Source organism: Camelina sativa, chromosome 12, assembly GCF_000633955.1.
Source record: "Camelina sativa cultivar DH55 chromosome 12, Cs, whole genome shotgun sequence".
Taxonomy (NCBI): Eukaryota; Viridiplantae; Streptophyta; class Magnoliopsida; order Brassicales; family Brassicaceae; genus Camelina; species Camelina sativa.
Window position 1 is genome coordinate 19,677,078 of NC_025696.1, and position 15,943 is coordinate 19,693,020.

The window sequence follows — 15,943 nt, forward strand, 5'->3', positions numbered from 1 at the left end:
TATATATATTTTGTCAACCAAACATTCTATATTTATATATTTATTTTTGTGCAAAACTGAAAATATCTATATAAGAAGGAAATGTAAAAAAAAATTTGGTTTTGTGGGCCTATAGTTACTAAAGTCCAAACTACAAATAATTTAAGTTAATAAGGTCCAAATAACAAATTAATTAGGTCCAAATAACAAATGAATACATGTGTCAGATATACACATACCAAGTGTCATCTCCTTAGCAAAAGTTGAGGAAAACCTTCTCATATTATATAAGATTTCTACAGTTACTTTCAGAGTTGACCAGGACACAATACTTGAAACACTATTCTACCTGTATCTTATTTCGCAGGAGGCAGCTTGATATTAAAAACAAAGTCTTCGTTCCATTTTGGCTCTTTAGTCCTGCCAATAAAGTAGACTGTTAATCACCAAGTTAATTTATACCAGTAACTGAGGATCTGATATTTAACAGTCAATAAAACATATAAATTTCAAAGGCTCCTAACTTTTAGACAAAAAAAAACTAAGCAAGGCTGAGGGCTATGACACTTGTACAAGTTCAAAAGTAAAATTTAAGTTTTACAGGAAATCATGAAATGATGGGTTTAAGAAGCAAGCTAGATTTGTATAACATATCTAACTAGAAACTCGGACAGAATAAGGCTGCATCTGAACACTTCCACTATGATCAGGCCAAGATTGTATGTATCTAGTTAAGTAACTTCATAAATCTAGCTAAAAAAATGCGATCCTCCAAAGTGAAAATTCAGTAAAGCAAAAGAGACTTGACTTGCCCCCATTTGGTTTTGCTTTTAGCAACCTGACCATCCAAGTCCATCACCACATAAGGATCAATCGTTCCTTGAAAAGCAAAAACCAATAATAACAACTTCAGTAGAGGTAAAAAAGAACAAACAATAGACATGGTACTAAGTTCATTGCTTCAAGAAACGTAAAAACACACACCCACGGATCCAAGGCAGGAAAATCAAATCCTCTTTTAAGTTTTATAAACAATTGTCCATCATACACCTCCCTTACAAATGACCTGTGAAACAAGTATAATTTCAACTCTAACAATATCTAAAAAAAAAACTCTTAAAAGCAACAAAGTCTCAAAAACCAAAAGAGAGCTTCACATACTCAGAAAGGTAAAGAGTATTACAACCAGCCGCATTAACCTCTCGTTTCCCGATTTTTTCCTGAGAGAATCAAACAGAACAAAAATCATAATCAGATTAAATCAACCTCAGAGTAGGAGGAGCAAAGTTTCGCCTGAAATTGAAGTTTTACCGGAGATGAAGCGTAGGCTTCGAAGGCAAAACCGGCGACGACAACGGCGAGATTGATATCGAACGAAGGCCGTTCCTCTTTCTCAGCAAAACTCACTTCCTCCTTCGTGTCCGATTAAGCGAAGCAACGGAACGAATTAGCTTTAGCTCCTCTGACTCTAAAACTATCACGGGAACTGAATTTTCCGGGTAAGTGGCAGGCGCGGGGAGTGAAGATAGGAGGAGAGTAGCGAAGACGGGGTTTAGGACGGAGGAAGTGAACGGAGCAGTGTAATTGGAGAGAAGTCATCGGTACAGAAGAGGAATTCGAGAAATTTGGAGAAGAAGTTGCTTGAGGATTTGCTTTCTTCTAGAGATTTCTTTGGAGCGGATTTGTCTTGATCTACGATATTGATACCATTAACGGTTTCATTTTACACTTGATTAAATTAGTGAAATTTAATAATTAAGATTTTAATTTTAAAAAATAAAAACAATAATAAGTCCAACATTTTTAAAAACAATAATATCGCTGGGGAAGTATTTAAAAGAAAAAAAAATTGGATATTATAAATCTATTTGAAAGTAATATTTTAATTTAAGAGCATGTGCTACTAATAAAATAAAAATTATTTAAAAAGGAGAAAATAATAAGTACAGTTAAAACTACAAAAATATTACACATAAAATGTTAGTAAAAACACAACCATCAAAATAAGAACAAACAAATATTGTTTATGAATTATGATAAAAACTATTATGGCATAGAGACAACTCTAAAAAATAATTATAGAATAAAAAGTCATACTACAAAATGATTTTGCCAAAAATATTGTTTAATGTATTATTAATATAAGATATTTTGTGAAGAATGATAAAGAATTGGAACTATCATAATAGTTATTAATATTTATATCACTAGTGAAATTCAATTATGAAAAAGTAGACTTAAGTGAGAATATCGAACAAATTAAATAATTGTAATTATTTATGCAAATTTTTAATAAAATAATTATTAATATAAAACATATTTAATCTCTAGTGAAACGTATCAAGGAAAATTATAGTAAAAATACATAACTTTTAAAAATAAAATAAATATAAACTATTGAAAATACATATTTTCCAAAGTTAATATTCAAATTATTTAGATATATATTGGATATAATTATTCAAATTATTTTGATTTAACATAAAACAGAAAATATGTTTCAACAAACATTGATTGTGTTAGTTCAAAAGACATGAATAATGAACATATACAACTCTTAAAATGAAAAATACGGATGAAATAAAGTGAATAAAATATGGTGAAAAGATATATATTTACAATAAACAGACGCAATCGTATAAATTATTTTTAAAATATTATAACTTATTTTTTTTAAAGAAAATATATAATAGAAAAATCACAACTGTTGTTGACATTTATTCAATTTGCTATTATTATATAGATTAGATTTGATGCTATTATATTTACAACTATTAATAATTAAAATAATCAAAAGTTACAATAAATAAATATGGTGAATTGCAAAAAATTATAGGTTCTCATCAAATCTCATTTAAATAAATATACATGTAACTGTAAAACATATACAGAAAAGTAATCAAAAGTTTAAAACACATAATTAAACAAATCAACTTAAATACACTTAAAGTAGTTAACTTTAAAGATTAACAAAATAACACACGTCTTACCAAAAAAAACTAAAATAACACACTTAAATTAAATACTAATCAATTGTATTGTAGTTTTTTTTTGTCAACAATTGTAAAGTAGTTAACTTTAAAGATTTGTGTATATCTATAAAAAAAAATTGGAAAATATTGATTACACCAATTTTAAATAACACACTTAAATTAAATACTAATCAATTGTAAAGTAGTAAACTTTAAAGATTTTTGTATATCTATAAAAAAACAAAAGGAAAATATTGATTACACAATTCAAAAAAAACTTTAAAGATTTGTGTATATCNNNNAAAAAAAAAAAAAAAAAAAAAAAACCGAAAAGAAAATTTTCCTTTTCCTTAGAATCAGAGGAAGCAACCCTAAAGAAATTGTTTCTCCGCCTCTCTCGCTCTCTCTCTATATATATTAAACTTTTCTATATCCCTTCTTCAGTTCCTTTTTTTTCCCTAGACGTATTTGTTTCTCTCTGAGCAAGCAACAATGGAGCCATCTTTTTCGAACCAAGAGAGAGTGCTAACAACAAGGGAACAGCTTGACGGAACGATGGATCTCTGGCAGGATCAACTGATCTCGTCTTTCCTGGAGATCGCTGTCGGTCAGACCACAGAAACCGCAAGGGGATTCTTACAGACATCAGGTTGGAACATTAATGAAGCCATCGACCTCTTTCTGATCACCAACAACAACAATTCTGATTCTTTCACTTATCACGACAATCATGAAGTCCAGGACAGGGCAACATCAGGAACGTATGATAGTTCAAACTCTGATGAAGATAGTTCAAACTCTGACGAAGAATCAGACTCGGATTTGTCTTCCTCGTATTCTCCTCCTTCATATATACTTCAAGAGGGTTATTTTGAAGATATGAAGTCTTTCTCAAGTGAAAAGAATCGATGGTTGATAGTGAATCTCCAGTCCAGGACGGAGTCAGCTTCTCATACACTTAATGAAGATGTATGGTCAAACTACGTGATTGCTCGAGCAGTTGAGTCCAACTTCATCTTATGGCAGGTCTATAATGACACAATCGAAGGTCAGAAAATCTCTAGTTTCTACAAGATCGAATCTGCTCCTCCTGTGGTGCTTGTAATCGATCCCATCACTGGCCAGAAGATGGGTATGTGGAGCGGCGTGATTGAATATGACAGTCTTTACGAGGAATTGATGAAGTTTACGGACGCTGGTCCTCAGGAATACATTGCTTCTCTGATAAGGAACATGCGGACGGAAACTACAGAGACTTGTTTGTCAAGCAACATCGCCTATGAAACCCCTGCTCCTTCCTGGGGTGAAGAATTTGAAGGAAAGGAGGATACTTGGTCATCAAGTAACAACAATAACAATCAAGTTGCGGATCCTTCTTTGGAGCAAGAATATGAAGATGAAGACGCGTGGGAGACTCGGTCGTCATGTAGCAACAACAGTGATGACTTCGTGCCTCCTTTTATTGGGGAAGAATATGCAGAGTCTGATGAGGCTTGTTTAGAGTTCCCAGTTTTGACTGAAGAGCCAAAGGGAGACTGTGATCCAAGCGTTTTGTGTAGTCTGTGCATTCGATTTCCAGATGGGAGGAGAAAGCCGAGGAAGTTTCTGAAGAGCGAACCGATTCAGCTTCTCTGGTCTTTCTGTTATTCTAACATGGATGAATCTGAGAAAAAGGCTTTCAAGCTGGTGCAGGCGATTCCCGGTGCTTCCAAGACTCTAGATTATGGAGCTGACACCACGTTCGACCAATCTGGGCTCGCTAATTCGATGATCTCGGTTACTTGGGAATGAAGCTTTCACGGTTTGAGTTTATCGGATATGGTGGTGCTGAGTTGTTCCTTCTTTAGTCTTTCTAAGTTCATTGTGAAGAAACAGTAACCTTTTTAATAATACATACATTCTTTTGTTCGGGTCATGTTCTACTATGCAACTTAAGCAACACAAATCACTCTTCCGAATCACTTTAATGGCCCAACAAGTTAAGGTATATCTTGGCTTTGAAATCGCAAAGAGGATCATAAATTTTGAATTTTTGATGCGAATAGTCAATTGCTAGCTCACGTTAGTGTGATACTTCGCATTCTGTTTAGAGCAAAATATCAATACGTGTGTAGTTTTAGTATCTTAACACAATTAACAAATTAATATTTAGATTCACCTAAACTTATTTCTTTTGGGATTCAGAAGGGTTTCATTTTATTAAAGACAAATGTTTTTATATATTTGATATGTTCTTTATGGTAGCGTTCCGTTGATGATGAAGAACCAAATTGTTATGTACCAACAAATTTAATTTTATATACTTATATAAGATATTTTATGGGGTTATCGTCTGGGTCACAGAAATGAGAAAGACATCCAAAAGGTTCATACGGATTTATGAACTCCTTTGATTAAGAATATTATGAAACATGTGAATTTTTCAATACTGAAAAATGATTAAGACTATTTTTCTTGAACACTATAATAGGGCGAACGACTTATTGGGTCCAAAACATAGAAATATGGGACCAATAATTTAAAGTGCCAGATAAATTATTAATCTTTTATAGTTTATATTTACATACGATTTTAGTAGATATTATTGTATTTATCAAAAAAAAAAAAAAAAACATAAATATTTTGAAATGTTCAAAGAGTTTCATTATGAAGTACTAAATCATCATCACAAAACAATTACAAAACTCCTTTCATCAACTTTTGGAGGAAACTATTTGTATGTATACTATATATTTTTTTATATAAAAATCTATGTCAAAAAAATTGTTCAAGAAATGAAATAGATTCCATTCGAAAATAGAAAATATCTTATTTTATAAAGAAAGAACTAAATCATCCTTTCCCAAACTAAAGGGTGCTATGAGATTTTAGCTCCTTTACAATTGACAACCTAAATAACGCTTCTTTGCGATACCATCTTTGATTAACAATATAAATTGGTCATTACTTGGAAGAACTTCATTAGAGAGAACAGTTTAAAGTCTCATTACAAACATATATAAATCACACAAAAAAAAAACAATTAAATTAAATAGTAACAAAAAAACAAAAACAAAACATGTTGCTTGTAAAAGATTCTTCTATGAGATCATAAATCTCTGTGGACACGCTACAATTTTAACGTTTGTGGTTGTGGGAAATAGGGAGCTTCATAACGCCAACAAAATTAAAGGGGTCTTCTTAACATAATGATGAAACTTTGAGGGTCTAAATTCAATTTCCTCAAAACATTTTTGCCGTTTTGTTATACAAAAATTGTACTGAACTGAATCCGCGACATGTTGGTGAGATCCAACGAATTATAAAATTATCAAAAAAGGGGCCAAAAGGAAAAAGGGGTCGTGTGACCAGAGAATCACATATTCATCGTGACGATTCTAATCGAATCATCATCAGCTCTGTATCCGAGGTAGAAGGAAAGATGCATCTGATTAATGCGGTGGCGGCGGCGAGGATGTTATCCGGACTCGGACAAGCCAACAGTAACGGCGGTGAAGCGATCCCGTTTGGATCGTTTGAGTGGATCACTTACGCCGGAATCTCTTGTTTCCTCGTTCTCTTCGCCGGAATCATGTCTGGGCTCACTTTGGGGCTTATGTCTCTTGGCCTTGTCGAGCTTGAGATTCTTCAGCGTAGTGGTACAGCTAACGAGAAGAAACAAGCCGGTGATGATTATTTGAATTCGTCTTCCTTACTTCCTTCTTCTTTCTCGACTCAATTAATTTCTTCCTTATTTGGAATTTGATTTTCTGATTTGTGATTCTGTTTGAAATTATTTCAGCTGCGATTTTTCCGGTTGTTCAGAAACAGCATCAGCTATTAGTGACACTGCTTCTCTGTAATGCTATGGCTATGGAGGTAATCGTCTCTTAGCTTTTGATTCTACAGCTCTTGTGTGAGATTGATTGATAGACTTAGTTGATGAATTTGTGGAACTTTTGGCAGGGGTTACCTATATATTTGGATAAGTTATTCAATGAATACGTTGCGATTATTCTTTCGGTCACATTTGTTCTTGCTTTCGGTGAGGTATGTGTTTTTAGTTTTTTGCTGAATCTAAGTTTATGGTTTGTCTATCAAGGATTTGAATGATTTTTGAACATTTTTGTTTTCGCTGTTTAAGGTTATTCCTCAAGCGATATGCACCAGGTATGGACTTGCGGTTGGAGCAAATTTTGTCTGGCTTGTCCGCATTTTAATGACGCTATGCTACCCTATTGCTTTTCCTATTGGAAAGGTAAATCTTAAGAGTGTTTGGTCAAGAATGGTTATTGTTGTATTTCTCCCTGTGAAAGGTTTATCATCAAGTGGAAATTAATTTATCTTTCATTTGATTCTGTCTATCTGTGAGCAATTGATGGGTTTTTCTTTGATGTATTTTGTATCTGTTCTTTTGGCTATTGGTATATGCTTGTTCTTGTTATATACAATGAGTTCCATATTTCAAGTTTGCTTTCGGTTAACTTTTTTTTAACGCTTATGGTTAGATCTTAGATTTGGTGCTGGGACACAATGACGCTTTATTTAGGCGGGCTCAGTTGAAAGCTCTTGTATCCATTCATAGCCAAGAGGTATTAGAGACTGTGAAGATGCTGACTACTTTGTTTCCTTCCTCACGACCTTTTGGAACTTTGGATTTACTAATTTGGTTACTTTGTTTCTCTGTCAATGTTTTTAGGCTGGCAAGGGAGGTGAACTTACTCATGATGAGACCACAATCATTAGTGGAGCTCTTGATTTGACTGAGAAGGTATTTGCTTGACTTTCTAGAATTTCAGAATCATGGCTTGATCTGTGTAGAGATATTATCATGCAAAAGTGGTATTTAATTTGACAGACTGCACAAGAAGCAATGACACCAATTGAATCGACTTTCTCCTTGGATGTAAATTCAAAGTTGGATTGGTAAGTTTTGGTTCTCAGCTGTCTTACTTGCCTGAAAGATTTTAGTATTTTACTTGTTGTCTCAGTCGTTTCTGCAGCTACTTTCAGGTCATATTCAACTTTGTATCTCATATTGCATTCTGTAATAATTAATCTCTTAGGGAAGCTATGGGTAAGATTCTGGCACGAGGCCATAGCCGTGTTCCTGTCTACTCTGGTAATCCAAAAAATGTTATCGGACTTCTTTTGGTAATGTCATTGACTCTTACTTTGCATGGTTCCATGCTTGTTTATCTCATGCGTTGACAAACTCTAATCAGGAAATTCTTCCTTCTTCTAGGTGAAGAGTCTACTTACAGTTCGCCCTGAAACAGAGACCCTTGTCAGTGCAGTTTGTATACGTCGAATTCCAAGGTATTGCCATTACTAATGTTCCCTCCAGTCTTTTCCATTTTGTTTCGACAAGTATCTTTCTGTAAAATGAAGTTTCGCTTGTTGATGTTATAATGTTGCTACAATAGGGTTCCAGCTGATATGCCTCTGTATGATATACTCAATGAGTTTCAAAAGGGAAGTAGTCACATGGCTGCAGTTGTGAAGGTTAAGGGGAAAAACAGAGTTCCTCCTTCAACTTTGCTTGAAGAGAATACTGATGAAAGCAATGACTCCGATTTGACTGCACCTCTGTTACTAAAACGAGAAGGAAACCACGACAATGTCATTGTTACCATTGACAAGGCTAATGGACAATCGTTCTTTCCAAACAACGAGAGTGGACCACACGGGTTCTCACATACTTCAGAGGCTATAGAAGATGGCGAGGTAATAGGTATCATCACTTTGGAAGATGTGTTTGAAGAACTTTTGCAAGAAGAAATTGTGGATGAAACAGATGAATATGTTGACGTACATAAAAGGTTAGGCTAATATACTCTTAACTCTATGGCATAATATCTTATGCAACAATGTTTGAGCCGCTGAATTTTTTTCTCTCTTGCAGGATCCGAGTAGCAGCAGCAGCGGCTGCCTCGTCAATAGCGAGAGCTCCTTCAAGCCGGAAATTGCTGGCACAAAAGGGAACTGTAAGTTAGCACTCTTTTGTTCTTTCTTGTTGTGCGTTGTGCAGGAGAGAAAGTTAGAATTGTTGTAACTTGTATCTGCAGGGAGGACAAAATAAGCAAGGGCAGCCGATAAAAGGTTCAGGGCAGGAACAAGATAAACTGCTTGGAACTATTGCCGAGCCGATTCGAAGAAACAACTGATGTTGCGTGCAGCGTGCTTGCTTGAGGAGCCAAAAGCTCTGTGGCGGTATAAAAAAACAAAAGAGGGAAAATAGAATAACTTAAAAGATCCAAGTCTTCTGTTCCGTTGATAACGTATACATTATCCATCATGTTTATTTTTATACATAAAAAAAAAAGTCAGCAGAAGCAATGATTAGTCCCAAATTTTTGAAGATGTTTTGTTTCCTACGGATACATAATGTATTCTACAAAAAATACGTACAGTTTGTAATTGACTGACTCCATAACTTAATTCTTTTTTCGTAGAATGCTGCAGTAGCAATGAATAGCTAGCTTTATGGTCACAAGACTTCCGTCGGCGCTAATTTTGTAATAGCAATAGTTCTGAAACAATGCGTCAAAAAATTCTCCGTCCATTGTTAATCTTTGATATACAAAAACAAAATCTTCAACTTATTATTACAAAAAAAATCATCAATAGCTTTGTCAAATTATTTTACTAATAAATTTTCATCTTTTCATTGATTTGGTCGAATTAAGTTTGATTAACGTTAGATCTACTTTAGCTGAATCAACACAAAACTGAAAATTTATTGTTCGATAGTAAAATAAAATTTTGGCCAAAACAAATAAATGAGAATTTTATCGATTGTTTTCTGTTTTTTTTTTTTTTAAATAATAATATTAGAATCTATAAACCATTTACGATGCAGATGAATCAACAAGACTTATATAGTAGAGGGGGCCCTAGAGTAGAGTGGTTTATGCTAATATTGTTCTGTTTTTTTCTTTTTGATAACATGCTAATATTGTTTATGTGTCATTATCCGAATTCAAACTCAACTATAAAATGTTGTTGGGAAAAAAACTCCTAGATGAAAGCACAACCATACATTTGCAAAGATATACAATAACATACCAGTTAGAAAATGAAAGAAACAAAAGAATCATTTAAAAATTCAGGATATTCTCTAAAGGGTATTTGTCAGTTTGTATATATGCTAATTCCTACACCATAAAAAAAAGAAAAGTAAAGGGGTCAATTTAAAACATGAGTAAATATTGGGGACTAGTAATAAAAAGAAAAAAAGAAAAATAAAAATTTTGCTGTTTATCCAAAGAATTCAAAATTGTACAAAAACCCGACCCCATTAGGTCGCCGACGAGAGGTTACAAAATCAGAGAGGGGGAGAAAATATCTAAAAAGGCGTAGGAGATTGCAAAACAACAGATAGAGACGAACGAAGAAGGTCTTCAAAGATGCATCCGATTAATGCGGTGGTTGCGGCGAGGATGTTGGCCGGAATCTCGCAATCTAACACCGTGGGAAGCGAAGCCATCCCGTTCGGATCGCTGGAGTGGATCACTTACGCCGGAATCTCTTGTTTCCTCGTCCTCTTCGCCGGAATTATGTCTGGGCTCACTTTGGGTCTCATGTCTCTAGGTCTCGTCGAGCTCGAGATCCTCCAACGCAGTGGTACTCCAAAAGAGAAGAAACAATCAGGTAATTGACTTATTAGGAATCGCTGCTTAGATAGTTAGATTGAATCAATTGATTTGGATTTTGGTTGTGAATGGGGTTTTATTTCAGCTGCGATTTTTCCGGTTGTTCAGAAACAGCATCAGCTTTTGGTAACTCTGCTTCTGTTCAATGCTCTTGCTATGGAGGTAATCATCTTAACCTTTTAAGCTCGCTATGATGATGAAATTGAAACCATGGTCTAAAGAGGATTCAATTGTTGAATTTGCAGGGGCTTCCTATATACTTGGATAAGATATTCAATGAGTATGTTGCTATTATTCTATCCGTCACTTTCGTGCTCTTCGTCGGAGAGGTTTGTTTGGTTTGCTCTTCTGCCTCCAAGGTTTTGCTAGGTTTATCAAGGCTTCCCAGTGATTTTAACATTGTTTGTATTTAGGTTATACCTCAAGCTATATGTACGAGGTATGGATTGGCAGTGGGAGCTAATTTGGTATGGCTTGTCCGTATCTTAATGGTTCTCTCGTATCCGATATCTTTTCCTATTGCAAAGATGTTGGATTGGGTACTGGGACACGGTGATCCTTTATTTAGGCGAGCTCAGTTAAAAGCTCTTGTATCCATTCACGGTGAAGCTGCTGGTAAAGGAGGTGAACTTACACATGATGAGACCACGATCATTAGTGGAGCACTTGATTTGACTGAGAAGACTGCTCAAGAAGCCATGACGCCAATTGAATCAACTTTTTCCTTGGATATAAATTCAAAGTTGGATAGGTGAGTGTGGTTCTTAACTGTTGTATCGTGAACCTTTATCCTGTTATCACGATGTTCATCTATTGGTGCACCGGGTTATGTAGGTTAATGTATATTGTTATTTGTATTTTTGATTCTGAAACTGGAGCATGGCAATCAGTTTTGTAACTATCTCTATATAACATATCTGACTCCGTATCCTTGACTATTTTGCTTGGGATTAATCTCCTAGGGAAGCTATGGATAAGATTCAAGCACGAGGTCACAGCCGCGTTCCTGTCTACTCTGAAAATCCAAAAAATGTTGTCGGACTTCTCTTGGTAGGTGTTTTTGACCTTTTTTCCGATGTTATGATTTCCATGTTTCAATGGTAGCTTATGCAAACTCTAATCAGGAATTCTTCTGTATTCTAGGTGAAGAGTCTCCTTACAGTTCGCCCTGAAACAGGGACTCTTGTCAGCGCTGTTGGTATACGCCGAATTCCAAGGTCTTGCCATTATTATTTTGCTTGCTATCTTTTCCATATTCCTTCCTTTAGCATCTCTATGAACAACGATGTTCCTTTTGTGATAAATTATTAAACAGGGTTCCGGCTGATATGCCTCTGTATGATATACTGAATGAGTTTCAAAAAGGGAGCAGTCACATGGCTGCAGTTGTGAAGGTTAAGGGGAAAAGCAAAGGTCCTCCTTCGACTGTGCTTGAAGACACTGTGCTTGAAGACAATAGTGGTAAATCCGAGTTGACTGCACCTCTGTTACTGAAGCGAGAAGGAAGCAACGACAGTGTCATTGTCTGCATCGACAAGGCTAATGGGCAATCATTCATCAGCGATGCCGGCAGACATGGGTTTTCGCATACTTCAGAGGAGATTGAAGATGGAGACGTAGTCGGTATCATCACATTGGAAGATGTGTTTGAAGAACTTCTGCAGGAGGAGATTGTGGATGAAACAGATGAGTATATAGACGTGCATAAAAGGATTCGGGTGGCGACTGTAGCAGCAGTGGCCATTTCATCATTAGCTAGAGCACCTTCAGGCCGGAGGTTACTGGCCCAAAAGGGAACTGTAAGTAACACACCTCTTGCAAACGAAATGGTTAAGTGGAAAAATCTGTAGAGATAAGAACTGGGTTTTTATTTTTTTGCAGGGAGGACCAAAAACGCCGAAGGCATCTTCTACTTCTAAATAGGATGACAAACTGATCGCAACCATGACCGATGCTTTTCAAGGAAACAATTGATGATTTCAGGTGGGTGCTGTTGAGTTTTTGCTTGAGATGTGGGAAATAAATAAAGGCAATTTTGAGCACCTTCTCTTTCACTGTTTAATGTAAAATACGTACATGTCGATATAATCTACAATTCTTTCAACTTTCTTTTACTCCGAGTTTATTCTTTTGTATATCCTTGTTAGATTCTTCACTGCCCTACTATAGTACTTACTCATATTATTATTAAACCATATCTATTGCTCATGTGCAATTTCTTGGGGGAAAAGATTGTACCAGTACTAGCAGACGTAGTAGGAACCCACTATGCACTTTGTTAAATAAAATAAACTCAGTTCTAAAGGCTTTTGGGAGACCATAAAAGGCGGCTAATGCTCATGATGAAGAGAGAGTATTGGTCACCGGCGGTTTGGACAAAGGACTTAACGTAAGAATCCATAGACCAAAGTGAATGTTACTGTTTCGAGATATATTCTCATGAGATTCTCTTGTATCGTGCCAGAACATTGAGATTTGAGATGGCTGGAAGTAAATATAAATAACGTAGACCAATCATCAGATTCCGTGTTTGGAACTCGTTAAACCAATTATCACTGATGAAAACCAGGAAAAAAAATAGTTTTTCCCTTAAAAACCCATTAACCGCTGTGGCTGCTAATACGCTCCACTTAACCTAACAAGCACCACTAAATCGTAGAGGTTGTTTGACAAGTTTAAATAGGGGACTGAACTAATCACCGGAACACCAAACTAAACAAGAAAACAAAGATGGATGTAATTAGTTTGAAAAAAAAGATAGAGAAAGCCAGGATGAAGAAGAAGAAGAAGATGAAGAATTTGAAGGAGAACAAATTGCTTGTAAGCATCAAGGTGGTAGGGAGTACTGGACCCATCCGTTTTGTTGTCAATGAAGATGAAACAGTCACAAATGTTATAGATATTACTCTGAGATACTATGCTCGCCAAGGAAGACTTCCTATTTTCTCTTCTCATTTCACCCCTTCTTTCCTACTTTACACTCCTTACTCTCCTAATCAGCGTGAGATATACAGTTCTTTAATATAAGTCTGTCTTTTGCATTTCGATCTTATAAATGATGATTACAATACTTTAACATATTAACGTAAACATGTTGGAATATATTTTATAAATATAAAAACAAAAATTGAACTTTGCTTGGAAGGATTAACTACGCCAAATCAGTATGATCAACGACTGGTCTTGTGTTTAAAGAGATTGCATGCATGTTTTATGTCCAAGATTTCATAGTTAACCAAAAGAATATATTTAAAGAGGCACATTACATTAACGTCATTGCTTTATATATATTGTAGCACTGAATCCATGCACAAAAATCGGGTCGACGTTGTCCATGAACTTCAAGATGTGTAAAAATCCAGAAGCTGAGAACCTTGAAGTTGCTGCGGACACAGCCGGAAAGATTAATAGGATGTGGAGGGTGTGGCTGAAAAACTCTCTGGGCTTAATGCGCCCATTACTAACATAGTTTCCATGGTTTTGTTCGTTCCGCATTTGCTGGTGACAACGATCAATGACTATATATATGAAAAATCTTTCAAAAGAGGGTTCTTCCCGTATACAACCTAAATCATTTTAAGATACAAAAATTTACACATTGTAAATCATCTCCATTAAAGTATCATTCCAATTTTATAATGAAGTTTTTGATTAAAAGAAAAAGAAAAAGTATACAATTTTTAGTCTAATCTATATATACATTTTCCAAGTACATTTAGCAAATAAATCATGAAGTTACCACCTATTTACAAGACTGCCATTAACATTAAATAATTATATATTATAATTTACAATTTATTAAATTATGATAGGGTTTTCAATTTTTTTGTAAACAATTATTCTCCCATAATCCCAACTTTCCAAAAAATCCGAATCACTACTATTAGCATGAAATACTAATTTGTTAATTAATTAAATAACTATAATTTTTCTTAAATTTGAAAAAGTTTATTCCTAATCAAAGTAATAATAATTTTACGGGTTAAAGTCATTAAATCTGTTACGGGTCAGACTTTATATGGTGGGTTAACACATATTATCACGTTTTCACCATTAAAACAAAACAAGAATTGAATTAGTAAAATGTTCACATATCCTAATCATTTAAACTCAAGCGGGACATATGGGTGCATGTACTATATACTCCCATGGGGTCATGGGTTTTGTAGGATAATTTTTTGCGGGTTAAAGTAAAAAAATCTGTTCCAGAACCGATCTGACATTACGGGTTCGAACTAACACTAAAAATATTAATTTATTTCATATATTTTAGATTTTTAACTCACAAAATAATTAATCATTCTACGAAAGTCGCGGAAGTATATACATGTTCGCAACCATTTTAGTACATACATTTTATTAATTTTTAATGGTATAAATCTTTTAACTTATAAAGTATAGATAAAATAAATAAAAAAAATCTTTTAACTTATAAAGAAAAAATAAATAATATTAATGATAATTATTTCAAAAATAAATGTACATATATTTACTAAAAAAATATTTAAATGTTTTAGAACAGAATAAAAACAAAAATAGTGTTAATAATTAATAGGCGTACGGAAAGGATGTGAGTTAGTGGGATTATTTAAGCATCTTCCACTCTAGTAATTTCTTGACATATACCACTCGAAACAAGAGTTTAGGTAATTGCAATTTGGTTTCATGTAAAATCACCTTTGAGTCCCTATCCAACGTTGAGTTAAATTATGTTCTTAGCAGTGGAGGTTACTATCTTCGCTCACCATGGATCTAGCAAAGACGATGTTCTCTAATAAACTAACGCTCTATATATAAAATTAAACTGCACGATAAATTCCAAAAGTCCGTACCAATGAATTAAGGGATATATAATATGAAAACTTAAATGCTACTTCCACATGTAACCCATACATAACTTGCTATTGTAAATTTGCAATTGTACTTGGAATTATTAACCTAATAAAAAAGGTTAGAGATTATTTAGTTAATTAATACAAAATAGTTGTTTACGTACTATGAGACAGCAAGAAGTGTGCCCCAAAAAAAAAAAAAAGAGAGAGAGCAAGAAAATGCAACTGCGTCATAGTACGTAAACAACTATTTTTATTATTTTTAATGTCATTCTGAAAAAATAGCTGACATTGCTCTACCTCTCAGTAAGTCAGATATATTAAGGAGTGATTAACGTGATATGATTTGATTACAATCTTAGATTAGAATCTCTGTTTATGTAAAGTGTATATTTCTTCATAACTCTCCTAGAATACCCTAGCTCATCGACACTCATGTATATATATCACTTCTCTGTAAATCAATAAGATCATCGAGTCATATAATCTTTAATATGGTATCAGAGCAGGCTTAATATCAAAAATA

The 15,943-nt window shown here is 34.3% G+C and overlaps 3 protein-coding genes and 1 long non-coding RNA gene across 4 annotated transcripts; 3 read left to right on the forward strand and 1 right to left on the reverse strand.

Moving 5' to 3' along the window:
* Window positions 793-1,660, reverse strand: LOC104732238. The gene is made up of 4 exons (XR_002034512.1): window positions 1,291-1,660; window positions 1,141-1,199; window positions 964-1,045; window positions 793-858 (listed from the first exon to the last, which is right to left on the reverse strand). It is a non-coding gene; the product is annotated as an uncharacterized LOC104732238 (long non-coding RNA).
* LOC104732239 (plant UBX domain-containing protein 16-like) lies at window positions 3,428-4,825 on the forward strand. The gene has a single exon (XM_010451776.1). It carries the CDS (start codon window positions 3,444-3,446, stop codon window positions 4,740-4,742), a length of 1,299 nt encoding a protein of 432 aa, XP_010450078.1. The 5' UTR covers window positions 3,428-3,443; the 3' UTR covers window positions 4,743-4,825.
* On the forward strand, window positions 6,242-9,387 carry LOC104732240 (DUF21 domain-containing protein At4g14240). Its single transcript, XM_010451777.1, has 12 exons — window positions 6,242-6,616; window positions 6,733-6,809; window positions 6,897-6,980; window positions 7,075-7,188; window positions 7,439-7,522; window positions 7,630-7,701; window positions 7,789-7,856; window positions 7,997-8,084; window positions 8,176-8,249; window positions 8,357-8,752; window positions 8,836-8,917; window positions 8,999-9,387. The coding sequence occupies exons 1-12, from the start codon at window positions 6,373-6,375 to the stop codon at window positions 9,095-9,097; spliced, it is 1,482 nt and encodes a 493-aa protein (XP_010450079.1). The 5' UTR covers window positions 6,242-6,372; the 3' UTR covers window positions 9,098-9,387.
* Window positions 10,211-12,780, forward strand: LOC104732241 (DUF21 domain-containing protein At4g14230-like). The gene is made up of 8 exons (XM_010451778.2): window positions 10,211-10,583; window positions 10,671-10,747; window positions 10,831-10,914; window positions 10,999-11,336; window positions 11,548-11,635; window positions 11,729-11,802; window positions 11,901-12,384; window positions 12,467-12,780. The coding sequence occupies exons 1-8, from the start codon at window positions 10,340-10,342 to the stop codon at window positions 12,506-12,508; spliced, it is 1,431 nt and encodes a 476-aa protein (XP_010450080.1). The 5' UTR covers window positions 10,211-10,339; the 3' UTR covers window positions 12,509-12,780.